Source organism: Amblyomma mixtum, chromosome 1, assembly GCF_055824585.1.
Source record: "Amblyomma mixtum isolate Tamu chromosome 1, ASM5582458v1, whole genome shotgun sequence".
Classification (NCBI taxonomy): Eukaryota; Metazoa; Arthropoda; class Arachnida; order Ixodida; family Ixodidae; genus Amblyomma; species Amblyomma mixtum.
Genome location: NC_143012.1, coordinates 138,208,909 through 138,222,587, shown reverse-complemented (window position 1 = coordinate 138,222,587; position 13,679 = coordinate 138,208,909). Strand labels below are relative to the sequence as shown.

The following is a 13,679-nucleotide window of genomic DNA, read 5'->3' as shown; positions in this document are numbered from 1 at the left end:
AGCGTATGCAAAAATTGGCCAAACAGCCTGGAAAGCGTTCACACCGATGCCCTGGGGTGCATTCACAATGCACAGACACAGTAACCAATGACATAGCAACCAGACATTTGACCAATGCACAGACATGTTTCAGGAACAGATATTTTGCGCCCAGTCGAGGCCCCTCGACAAAGGAACAACGCAGAACAATCTACTGCCGCACAACGCCTGTTCCATAGAGACAACAGACTCACAGAGATGGAATTCGATACCTCCATGAAGTAGATCAGTACTTTAAAGAGAGACTCTAGGAAAACATGACAAGGCTATCTTATGCCTAAGGATAAAAACGATGTACATCGATTCGTTACCTGAAATGAAAATGATAAGTGAGAGGGAAGAAGCTTCCGCAAAGAGGAGTTCATTTAGGTACCCCGGCTGTTAATCTACATTCTTCCCCCCTTTGAACAAGTTCTCGCACTTCACTTTCCGGCTTTGATTGCATGCAGAACTGACTTTTAACTTCTCCTGAACTGATTCTTATCTTCTCTAGTTTCAAAACTGCGTGTTTTTTTCCCTTCTTGCTACTTCCTAGGAAAAGTGTCACGTTTGCATGTGCATGCCTTTGCATATAGATCTTCTCATGGCCATGCTGCCCAAGATTTCTTACTATATATGTACTGCAATGGCACTGCGAAGTGCGCACAATAGATATCCCCAGGCCGATCCTCTCCTTTCTGCCCCTCTCCCGCAGAGCAAGATGCAAACGAACGCGTGAGGGCAGAACTGTGCTCTTCAACTAAAGTTTTTTCTCCTCACTCTAAAGGTAAGGACGCAGTGAGAAACAACTTGACACACGAGAGAGAAGGACGCCTTGTAACGCCTGAACTTTTACCTGATCATCCTACATTTGCATTTTCATGCTCTCACTGTCCTATGTTTCTTTTCTAACAGTCTCAGGTACTTAATTCTAGAACTACAGTGTCAGTACACCCCGTTCGATGGTGCCTTTGTCTTGTTCCTCTTATATCCTATACTGCCCCCCCCCCCTCCCCTCCCCTTCGCGCGCGCCATTTCAGGAGAGCATTCTGCCGGGCGAGTTGGCGCTGCATCTTGTGAAAAAACCAGCGCAAGCGACACAAGGGACGTAGGAAGCCAGAACACACACGACGACGACAGGCTCTACAGGCGACAAGCGCTATGTCGTCGTCGTGTGTGTTCTGGCTTCCTACGTCCCTTGTGTCGTTTGCGCTGGTTTTTTCACAAGATGCCCCACCCTTTCTTCCCCATTTCCGAAAGCGAGCTCTTAGGTGGCGGCAGTGAAACAGACTCATTAGCTCGAAAGAATGTTCCCCTGTGAGGGGCGGGACCCTTAGTCCAGGGCTCCTATGGCTTCTGCTGTCAGCTGAGCCCAGTGCAGCAGCTGCCGGTCGTCTTGCAGCCTATATCCTGGTCAGCGCAGCCTCCCACTGCTCGGGGCTGGGGTTGACCGGGGCTGCTTGTAGTTTTGGGCAAGCCCACGTGGTGTGATATAGTGTGACAGAGACGTCGCAAGATGGGCATTTGTCGGAATATAGTGTGGGATGCATGATTTGAAGGAGGCTAATGTGCGGGTATACGCGTAGGACTGCAGCTCTCCCTCGTCATGTGTTGGCGAGGGTATAGGCCTGACGGCTGAGCCGATGGTGTTGAAGAACAGCGCTATACTGCTGGAGCACCGGTTCTGGTGATCGTGAGCCATCCTTCGGGGCCCGGTTTGCGCAAGCTCGGGCGACAGCGTGAGCTCGCTGGTTTCCGCGGAGGGAACAGTTGTCCAAACAAGAACAACACCCGGTAATTGGTGTTGTCTGTTTTTCAGGACGTGCTGTACGGGTGGAAATTATTCCCCTGTCGTGACTGCAGCAGACCGATTGGGTCGGTGAGGATGTAAGTTGTTTCTCCCTTCGGGCCGGAGACTACTGCGAGCGCGATAGCTGTCTCTTCTGCCTCCATATCATGCGGGTGGTGGCCGTGGTTACCCCCTGCAGTGCATGATTAACTACAGCGGCCGTCGATGCCGACCGCGATCTGTAGAGTGCATCGGTATGTTGAGTAAATAAGTGCGCTGCAGTCAGGGCCTCCTGGACATCCCGATCGCAGATTCCTTCACTGATATGCCCCGCTCCCGCCACGGAAGCAGCGCTGTACCATTTATGGCGGCACTTGCCCGGGACTTTGGTCAGTCAGGGCTACACCCACGCATAAGCATCTGGATACGTGTGCCTCAATATCGAGCTCAGCTAGGTTCCAGTTAAGAAACGATCCCGTACCTCTCTCTTCAATTTGTGCCGAAGGGCGAATTTGCGCAACAAAAAGAGAATAAACAAATGGCTAAACTGTGAGGAGGCGGCGGTGTTTCATACCTTGTGGATGGGCGTCCCCCAGAAGTCGTTGGCGAAGAGGCGGCCGATCGGCGTGGAAGGCCGCAGGTCCCTGTTGTCGCGCACAGCCGACGCGTCGTCGAAGACGAATCCGCAGCCGAGTGCGTTGGCGTAGCAGAGCCACGACAGCGCGCCCACGGCCAGGTACCAGCGCCAGCCGACGCGGCGGCCGCCGGGAAGCCGCCATGTTGGCTCACGGTCGCAACCAGACTGCGAGGAGGGAGAGGGAGACGACGAGCAGGTCATCGGCGGGCCTCATGTCGTGGAGGCACACACGAACAATGGACAGGACAATGCTCTCTCGCTAGAGATACGACAAATGGAATTTCGGCACGCATCTCAACACCGTCTACGAAGTCTGCAAATTAGTGCACTGAGGGAAACTCTGGCGCTCCGTTGCTAGCAGCACCTTGCGTTGTTTGTATAAAAAAAAAAAATGGTTCAAAACTGCATCGCGAAAGACGCGCACCTGGAAAGCGTTTTCGAACATCCAGAGTCGGCGGCTCTGCAAAAGGCTTCCGCAGTGAGCCTACCACGCAGTAGCTCCAAAGTCGAGAACACAAACGACCCGTATGAGCGGTCCTCGCGCTTGCTTCTCGGGTCCAAATTAGATATGACCTGGACCACTCTTCTGATAACCACTGGTCTTTCTGAGGGCCAGCGTGGGCGGTGAGACAGGGACGGCGTAGGGAGCGGGACATGTGGTGCATGTTTAACCGACGTATAGCTGGCGCTCACAAACGCAGTCTCAAACACTGGGCACCAAGCACTACTACAGATGGCAATGGGCACGGGAGGCGTGTATGGGTCCATGACAATTCTTTTTCTCCATGCTTACAAAACGTGTTCAGAGGGTTCGGCTAGGAATATCTTTGGTTACAGGCGCGAAAAAAGACAGAACACAAGACAGAAAGACGGGGACGAAGCGCCACTCGCAACTGATTTATTCGAAGAAAACATGTGTAAATATATGCCGTCTCAAATGCAAAGAATACTTTCATCTTGAAAGTTGATATGGTAGCGAACGGGTGAAAAAATTGCTCTTAGCCTTGTACAAAGATATGGATGGTCTATCCTTCTTCCCGCCTGTAACCAAAGATGAACAGTTACCAACATGCCCAGCAAGACGTTCTTATATGCTGGGAATAGTTAAGTACGAGCGTAGAGAAGGAGGCCTTAGGAGGCCCCGGTCAGATGAGGGATATTATCTTGAGTAACTATGCGTATGGGTAAAAGCCAGATAGGAAAGCACAGCACGCTTGAAAACGAGTAAGAAAACAAAAGCAACGTTCAACAGCCTCCCGATAGAACTCCGCATAGATAGGTCGCGCGGTGTTACCTGTAGCATGACAGTGTCTCGTGTGGAGAAAACGACGTCCTTGGTGTAGAGAACTTGAAAGGTGCACGCAGCAAGCAAGCTACGCCTGGCCACAGCTGGTGGGCTACGAAGACTATGCTTGCTTCGAAGCGCGGCCACGTGAACGCACAACCCAGATAAGCATGACAACTTCATCTAAACCCGGCAGCTGTAATTTCACTTTTTAGCTCGCAGTACAAAGCCACTGGGTTGCACCAGCAACAAATATAGGGACAACGGGCTACGTGCTACTTTTAGAGGGTAAAAAAAGCAATGAAAAGTGAAGGGAAAGAAAGCGTCGTTCCAATTGGTGTGCGACTAGTTCGGACTCTGCCCGTGAGAGCTACTGCGGGGCCACAGCTTAATGCGTTGCCTGTTAATAAGCGGCACGTTCGATCGGTCTTCAGCTATAAATCAAGTGGCGCGTGCAAGCAGGCACCTTACTGCGTTACCACTTGCCGTAGCAGACGGACGCCGCAAAAAAGAAAATTAACCCGCTTGCAACGGTTCAAACAGTCTACAGTTCATGCGAAACCGCTCAAGGGTCAAGATAAACAGCAAGCGTTAGTTAAAGGCGAAAGGTCAGTGTGGGCGTTAAAAAGCGCTTACCGCCACCACACGCACGGCGGCGGGGTGTGCTGCGGCGCTAAGTGAATCTTCAGCGCTACGCCTACAACAAAGCAAAACGTCTCGCGAGCACATCCATTAGAAAGAAGCTGCCGAGATCGCTTTCTGTTTGTTCGCTCAATACCTTTTCAGCCAGCATGTTCTCGAAGCCTGCTCTCATTCACTTCCACGCTACCGCCTTCTTTCTTCGCGTTTATTTTTTCCCTGCTACCGTGTGCCGACGAAATAAGGAAGTCGGGCACAAACGACGTGGCCCAGCCTCGCCAAGTGGCGGTCCCCAGCGGAGGGCGCTAATTACAATTGATTACCCATTAAGGAATCTCGGACAGGGGCGCCCACTAAAAGTCAACGCGTGCGGTCCAACCGGCGCTATGCGCGGAGGGAGCGGAGTAACGGTGTGGGCAAAAGCGAGGAAAGAGGAGCGCGCACCACGTGTCGACGCGTATGCATATGGAGCAGTGGCTGGAAGGGGAGACGCAGCACGTGATGGGGTCACTTGCTTTTGCGAACGCGGGAATCGCCAGATGTCGCCGCTCCACACGCTACCGCTGGCGACGAAATGAACGCAAACAAACAGGAGGAACCAATGCCAAGAAGGGCAGAACGAAAACAAAGAGACGCTTCTCTCTCCGTCTTTCTTTGATACTTGTTTTACGTCCTCCTCCCGCCCTCTTCCCCGCAGACCGCGATCTTCGGGTGCCAACTAAGTGGGTTACTTGGCTGCTACCGGCACACTTTCGCAGCCATTGCTTGAAATAAAAAGAGAAAAAAATTAAGGGCGACCAATTGCATTATTCCAGTTCCGACTACACTTACGCAAAATGCGTCACATTGATAGATCGCGGCGACTCCTCGTATACCATAACAGGCGCAGGCACTGACTGTCCCGGCAGACGGTTGCTCCAAACACCGTCACCGATGGCGGTTCCGAGACCTACGTCGCTTTTTCCCAGTAATGCGAGAAGGAATAGCTCCCGCAGTCCCAGTTTTTGCACAGATAGTTCTTTGGACGGTTGCCTATTTTGATTGTAAGCCTGCTGTTGCCAGAATAATCTTCTTCTTAGCCATTTATTTTTTTTTTGCTGAACCAATCTTAGCCGCCGTCTCCTTCCTCTTCCTTACAACTGTAGAGGAGGAGAGGAAGAGGTGGCCAGTGGAGAGAGGGATTTCCCCTTAAACGCCAGAGGTGGAGGCTTCATATAGACGCTGACGCCGGCGCCGCCACAGTTCTCGAATTCATGGCCTTCGGATATCGCGTTAAGACCTACTACCAGTAACATGCGCGCGCCTTGTCCCTCAAGGTAAGCACTAAAACCGCACAGCACTCTGTCTCCATTACCGTTGCTTTGTTGACGAGGAAGCCGCGGAACTGAGAAGCAGTTCAGCAGCCGTTCGTTGAAGGCGGCAGAACTAATCTGACGCGCGCGGCGCTGTCCATATAGAGCTGCGCTGCCGCGCAGATGGATCCGAGGAGTGCACGCGCGAAATTTTCCTTCGACAGTTTTATTCTTCGGAGTAATCATTAAACATGATCACTAAGTGGAATTCCCTTTGTCCCCCAAATATTCTATTACCAAATTACTTTTCCCAATTAATTTCGCCGATGAGCCTTCTCACCTTCGCTCGCCTTCTCGCTTCACCGGTTGCACACGACAGACGATGCGACTGAAGAGCCTGTATTTGCAGATGATATGGACAATTTTGTCGGGCTATTCAGCACTGCTCCTCAGTGCCGCGTTGACCACTAGCGGCATGGTGCAGAATAAGATTAAAACAAATGTAAGCATGCGTCATGTTCCATGTTTTCAGGAGGCAAAAAAAGGTCCTGTGAAGGGCGTTCATATTAAACTTTCGGAATTCAGTATAAGGCAGGAAACATGGCTATGAAATGGGGCATACTGAGGAGAGGATATAACCTTCAGAATTCAGTACAATGGGGAAACAGGGCTATGAAACGGGGCATACTGAGGAAAGGACACAACCTTTGGAATTCAGTACAAGGGTGGAAACAGGGCGCTGAAACGGGGCATACTGAGGAGAGGAGACAACCTTCGGAATTCAGTACAAGGGGGAAACAGGGCTATGAAACGGGACATACTGAGGAATGGACACAACCTTTGGAATTCAGTACAAGGGTGGAAACAGGGCGCTGAAACGGGGCATACTGAGGAGAGGACACAACCTTCGGAATTCAGTACAAGGGGGGAAACAGGCGTATGAAATGGGGCATACTGAGGAGAGGACACAACCTTCGGAATTCAGTACAAGGGGGGAAACAGGCGTATGAAATGGGGCATACTGAGAAGACACAACCTTCGGAATTCAGTACAAGGGGGGAAACAGGGGTATGAAACGGAGCATACTGAGGAGAGGACACAACCTTTGGAATTCAGTACAAAGGGTGGAAACAGGGCTCTGAAACGGGGCATACTGAGGAGAGGAAACAGCCTTCAGAATTCAGTACAAGAGGGGAAACAGGGTTCTGAAACGGGGCATACTGAGGAGAGGACACAACCTTCAGAATTCAGTACAAGGGTGGAAGCAGGGCTCTGAAACGGGGCATACTGAGGAGAGGACACAACCTTCGGAATTCAGTACAAGGGGGGAAACAGGCGTATGAAATGGGGCATACTGAGAAGACACAACCTTCGGAATTCAGTACAAGGGGGGAAACAGGGGTATGAAATGGGGCATACTGAGAAGACACAACCTTCGGAATTCAGTACAAGGGGGGAAACAGGGGTATGAAATGGGGCATACTGAGAAGACACAACCTTCGGAATTCAGTACAAGGGGGGAAACAGGCGTATGAAATGGGGCATACTGAGAAGACACAACCTTCGGAATTCAGTACAAGGGGGGAAACAGGGGTATGAAACGGAGTATACTGAGGAGAGGACACAACCTTCGGAATTCAGTACAAAGGGTGGAAACAGGGCTCTGAAACGGGGCATACTGAGGAGAGGAAACAGCCTTCAGAATTCAGTACAAGAGGGGAAACAGGGTTCTGAAACGGGGCATACTGAGGAGAGGACACAACCTTCAGAATTCAGTACAAGGGTGGAAGCAGGGCTCTGAAACGGGGCATACTGAGGAGAGGACACAACCTTCGGAATTCAGTACAAGGGGGGAAACAGGCGTATGAAATGGGGCATACTGAGAAGACACAACCTTCGGAATTCAGTACAAGGGGGGAAACAGGGGTATGAAACGGAGCATACTGAGGAGAGGACACAACCTTCGGAATTCAGTACAAAGGGTGGAAACAGGGCTCTGAAACGGGGCATACTGAGGAGAGGAAACAGCCTTCAGAATTCAGTACAAGGGTGGAAACAGGGTTCTGAAACGGGGCATACTGAGGAGAGGACACAACCTTCAGAATTCAGTACAAGGGTGGAAGCAGGGCTCTGAAACGGGGCATACTGAGGAGAGGACACAACCTTCGGAATTCAGTACAAAGGGTGGAAACAGGGCTCTGAAACGGGGCACACTGAGGAGAGGACACAAATTTCGGAATTCAGTAGAAGGGGGAAAACAGGCATATGAAATGGGGCATACTGAGGAGAGGACACAACCTTCGGAATTCAGTACAAGGGGGGAAACAGGCGTATGAAATGGGGCATACTGAGGAGAGGACACAACCTTCGGAATTCAGTACAAGGGTGGAAGCAGGGCTCTGAAACGGGGCATACTGAGGAGAGGACACAACCTTCGGAATTCAGTACAAGGGGGGAAACAGGCGTATGAAATGGGGCATACTGAGAAGACACAACCTTTGGAATTCAGTACAAGGGTGGAAACAGGGCGCTGAAACGGGGCATACTGAGGAGAGGACACAACCTTCGGAATTCAGTACAAGGGTGGAAACAGGGCGCTGAAACGGGGCATACTGAGGAGAGGACACAACCTTCGGAATTCAGTACAAGGGGGGAAACAGGCATATGAAATGGGGCATACTGAGGAGAGGACACAACCTTCGGAATTCAGTACAAGGGGGAAAACAGGCGTATGAAATGGGGCATACTGAGAAGACACAACCTTCGGAATTCAGTACAAGGGGGGAAACAGGGGTATGAAACGGAGCATACTGAGGAGAGGACACAACCTTCGGAATTCAGTACAAAGGGTGGAAACAGGGCTCTGAAACGGGGCATACTGAGGAGAGGAAACAGCCTTCAGAATTCAGTACAAGAGGGGAAACAGGGTTCTGAAACGGGGCATACTGAGGAGAGGACACAACCTTCAGAATTCAGTACAAGGGTGGAAGCAGGGCTCTGAAACGGGGCATACTGAGGAGAGGACACAACCTTCGGAATTCAGTACAAAGGGTGGAAACAGGGCTCTGAAACGGGGCACACTGAGAAGAGGACACAAATTTCGGAATTCGGTAGAAGGGGGAAAACAGGCATATGAAATGGGGCATACTGAGGAGAGGACACAACGTTCGGAATTCAGTACAAGGGGGAAAACAGGCGTATGAAATGGGGCATACTGAGGAGAGGACACAACCTTCGGAATTCAGTACAAGGGGGGAAACAGGGGTATGAAACGGAGCATACTGAGGAGAGGACACAACCTTCGGAATTCAGTACAAGGGTGGAAGCAGGGCTCTGAAACGGGGCATACTGAGGAGAGGACACAACCTTCGGAATTCAGTACAAAGGGTGGAAACAGGGCTCTGAAACGGGACAAACAGAGGAGATGGCAGACGTCTGTCGTCTCCAGTGTTTGTCCCGTTGCTTGGCGCTGTTTCCAGCTTTTAATTGAGGATGAACGAAAAAGCTCGAATCAGCCCTCTTTTGGAATCCTTTCGGAGTTCTACTCATTGGCATCCTTCAAAACAGCCCAAACTATCTGAACGAAATTACTGTTTACGAAAGCTCTCGAAGGAAAGAAGCTTGGAATTCTGACCAGATGAGTCCCGTGCCAACAGGAGAGCGCTCTGGGTCGTAACACATTTGCTGCCATGGCAAAAGTCCATGACTGAAGGTTCCAGCTTGTTTCTAACCAACACAATTCGCAAGAACTTGCCACTCATCCTTGTACTCTACTAATAGGAGTTATATTTCATCCACAAAAACACTTAAGGGACGACCAGATATCTCATCCGACCATTCCGAGAAGCAGTTGAATTGACATTCGATGATTACTCTGACGTTTTAACTCTAATGAATTAATTTACTCTAAGCAGAAGCATCACACACACCTCGGCTCTTCTTCCAAAAGGACGGCGCACTCGGCGTTCCGCGCTGCTTTCGAAGCTTCTTTATGCTGCACTGACTTCAGCCACTTCTATGATTTCAGCTGGGCAGCACGCTCGGCGCACATCTTTGCTTAACACGGCGCACCGTTCGCCCGCTTCTATTTTTGTTTTCTAAGCGGAGGAGAGGCCTTAGCGACTAGTTCGGGCGCTCAGTGACCACTGTGTGCGGCCACATGCAGCTGCCGCTGTCGAGCGTTTTCAGCTTCCACGTCGCACTCGAGCAGCGGAAGACGCAGTGAACTAATCCCAGAGCTCATTGTGTCACACCAGTTGAGCGGTGGTGGCGGTGCTAAACTTCCGTCAATAAAGAGATTTGCGCCCCGTGAACTGGGAGGGGCCCTCAGTTCAGGGCTCCCACTGCCTCAGTTGTTTGCTCCGCCCGCTGAACCAGCTGTCTTTGGTCTTCTAGGTTTGAGCCGGACGCCACGGCCCACCGCTGCTCAGGTTGCGGGTTTGGGATCCTCGGCAAGGCCTGCATACTTTGGCAAGCCCATGTAGTGTGACACGATGTAGGGTGTTCCCCGCATAGCGGGCATGTGTTTGGGTGTAATGTGGGGTGTACGTGACGCAAGAGGCTTATGTGTGGATTTATGTTCGTCTGTAGCCGCCCCCAAGTTACGATACTACCCGCGTGAGCTTCTTGTGTGGTGGGGGGTAGATGCGTCGATTTAGCTTGTGGTAAGTATAATGATCTCACTGTACTGCTGTGGGACGGGCTACGGGGTCGCTGAGTCTTCTGTCGAGGAGCGGTTAGTAAGACCTCGTGCTACGGAGTGCGCGTGCTGATTGCCGCTTAGAGACTCGTGGCTGGTGTCCGGATGAATAGAGTGTAAGCACGTTGGCGTTTTCACGTTTTTAAGATACGGTGTACGTTTGCATTGATGACGGGTTGGTTGGTCGTGGGGTGTTGGTGGGGTATCGGTGGGTGGCGGTGGGGTAGCGACGCAGCTCTAGAATATATATAATTTTTTAGAACACGTACCCCGTAAACATTCGAGGCTGATGGTACATCACAACAGAAGCCAGCAGGCAAAAAAAAACGCCTCTGGCAGGAGCACAGAAGCAGACAAAAAGAAAAAAAAACGCCCCTGGCGGGAACACTGAGGCAATATAGTTAACAATATCCAAAAATTTCACATAAGGCAGTTCAGTGAATGCGCCAACGGCGAAAAAAAATGGCAGAGTACGCTGCGCACACATCCCACGCGGAACTCTACTGAACGGAGCATCTGTCTCTTTTCTCGAAGCCTTGATATCAGCTCCATTTGGTATTTGAACAACGGCTCAGACGACAGTTCGCGCTCACGCAGTGTCGAACGCACAAGCGGGCCTCCGACAAAGCGCCGGTCGCTCTGCATTAAAAGGAACCCCGAGTGGCCCTCGGGGAGTCCAACCTCGGTGTCGCCGCTGGAACCGAGCTCTTCCAAGGCTTTGAAAGAACTACCGGCGCGACGGAGCGCGGCTCGAGGGTGAACGAAACGCTACGGAGACAACAACGTCGGCTGCAGTGTAGCACAGTTTGCGGAACGGCGACGAGCGGCCGGTGTCGGAAGCCGTGGCTAATGGACCGGGCCCTGGGGCGACACAGCCTCCCTCTGCTTAGCGCGCGAATCGGAGAGTCGGCTTGCGAAGGAGCCCGACTTTCAGCGTTCAAAAGGCACCGCTAGGATGCAGGACAAACAGGGCGTGGCGTGCAGGCAGAGCCGAGAGCGCACTAAAGAAGCGAAGCTAAAAGTAAGTTTCAGCAAAAGGAGACTACAACGACGGAACAGGTGGTTTCAGGAGAAATTCCTGGCGTTTGCGCAATACAGTGATAACGCGAGAGAGATATGTGAACAAGATTCAGAGGGGCGACGACAGACGGCTGTTCGTTGCGCTGGAATTCAACGTGGTGTCTCAGTGGTCATGGTGTCCGGCTGCTGACACGAAAGACGCGGGTCTGATCCCCGCCGAGATGGCCGAATTTCGATGAAGGCAAAATTCTAGAGGCCCATGTATTGTGCGATGTCAGTGCACGTTAAGAATCCCAGGTGGCCGAAATTACCGGAGCCCTTCACTACGGCGTCCCTCATAGCCTGAGTCACTTTGGGACGTCAAACAGCACAAAACAACCAAACGAAACCATCGAATCAAAACGACATTACACGTTTAGTACTTGCAGCCTCAAGCTCTAATCGGCGCTTAGAGCTGTATAAATTTAAAGAATAACAAAGTTGCTCGTCTTTATGCACCTATAATATAGGAATATGAAAGTGAAGTATCTGTAGCGACCTCTTCCTTTTGTTTCTTATGAAGTCGAGCAATCGCTCCTAGAGTGCATAACACTTTCAAATCTTGCCTGTCCCAACTACAATGCTGGCCATTCACCGCCGGACAAAGATTGTGTTTATGTACCCCAGTGCAGACCACGGAAAGGTATGTATAGGGTCGCTCAATATGAAAGGGAACTGGGGAGCGCGTGGCAGCCGCACATCGCCGAGCGCTGCCGCAGAGATCCGTCGAGAATGGGCGGCAAAAGCGCATGCGCAGTAAGTACGTCCGGCTGCACTTTCCGCGCATGCGCCTAGTGCCGCCCATTCTCGCCGGTTCTCGGCGGCAGCGCTCGGCGATGTGCGGCTGCCACGCGCTCCCCAGTTCCCTTTCATATACAGCACCCTTTTGCGTGAAGCTTAGCTTTTCGAATTACCAAGAAGTGAGACAGTTACTGCGCCATCTGCTTTCCTCAGAAAACACTAATTTTTAGCTTTTCGAATGTGAAAACAAGGCCGGGATTGCGTCAGTCCACCTCTACCTGAAAAGGGAATCGCCTTTCTTGGCCTTGGACAACCTATCAAACAGCAAGTGTTGGGGGAATTTTGGAGATTTTAAGCATGAAATGCTTTTAGCCCCCGTTGTCGGCAGTGTGGTGACGTCACGCCGAGACCGAGAGCCATCATCCGGGCACTGAAATCCAGTCATCCGGGCACTGAAATCCAGATATCCGGGCACTGAAATCCAGTCATCCGGGCACTGAAATCCAGTCATCCGGGCACTGAAATTCAGTCATCCGGGCACTGAAATCCACTCATCCGGGCACTGAATTCCAGTCATCCGGGCTCTGAAACGAGAACATCCGGGCACCGTACGAGACTTAGCGAGATTTAACGAGACTCCGTAAGCCCTCCTACGCGACCGGCATGCAAGCGCTCGTTGGTCTCCAAACGAGACAAAAAATAACTGCTGCCAGTGCCTTCTCAATGTTTATCAAGATATCAGTGGAGCTGTGGGTTTGATAACGCACGGAATTATAATTTCCGATTTCTAATAACGCGTGCAAAAACCACATAAATTGCATGTTGCACTTCGTTGTCGTACGTGATCCGGGGGAGAAGCGCTGCGTTCAAAGGGCAAGGCATCGTGCCGAACGGGTGGTGGCGTTCCTCCCTTCCTTTACGGTGCGGTTCGGGTGTCCACCGAGATGGCAGAGAATTACTGCGCCATTTCCTTTCCTCAAAAAAACCTTGCGTTCAAATGACAAGGCATCGCGCTGAACGGGTGGTGGCGTTCCTCCCTTCCTGTACAGTGCGGTTCGGGTGTCCACCGAGATGACATTAGGCCCGTAAACATTTCATGCTTACTCTACTCTCGGTTACGGGAGAGGCAGAGTTTGTTTATGACTAGGCTTTAACATTATCGCCGGACCATTCTTCCAGAGATTTTTTAAACGCGTTTCCACTGTGCTTTATTTTCTTTTTATGGCACGCCTAACCTGTCGAACAGGAAGTGTTGGGAGAGTTTTGGGGTTCTTTAAACGCGCTTCTCTAGTGCTTTACTTTCTTTCTTTGGCACGCCTGCGAAACTGGCCAAGTACGAAGTACGTGTTGATTATCCGAATAAAACAGGTCTGGAAGCGAGCGCTGTTCTGTCATTTTCCCCGGACGATGTCTTGGTAGCGCTGATTCAAGGAAAAGCGGTCGACGCCAACTTGCAATTATTGGCAGTTCTATTTGCACTGTGTAGTTCGAATGCGCCCAACTGCTGCAGGTTCGCGAAT

At 51.3% G+C, this 13,679-nt stretch overlaps 1 protein-coding gene across 2 annotated transcripts in view; it reads right to left on the bottom strand.

The window, feature by feature from the left end:
* Nucleotides 1-13,679, bottom strand: part of LOC149367712 (protein O-mannosyl-transferase Tmtc3-like) — a 419,945-nt gene that overhangs the window by 131,282 nt on the left and 274,984 nt on the right. For both annotated transcript variants that reach the window (XM_089557174.1, XM_089557183.1), the window contains one exon: nt 2,382-2,609. In XM_089557174.1, the coding sequence (XP_089413300.1) occupies nt 2,382-2,609 (228 nt within the window). The remainder of the gene's footprint in view (nt 1-2,381; nt 2,610-13,679) is intronic.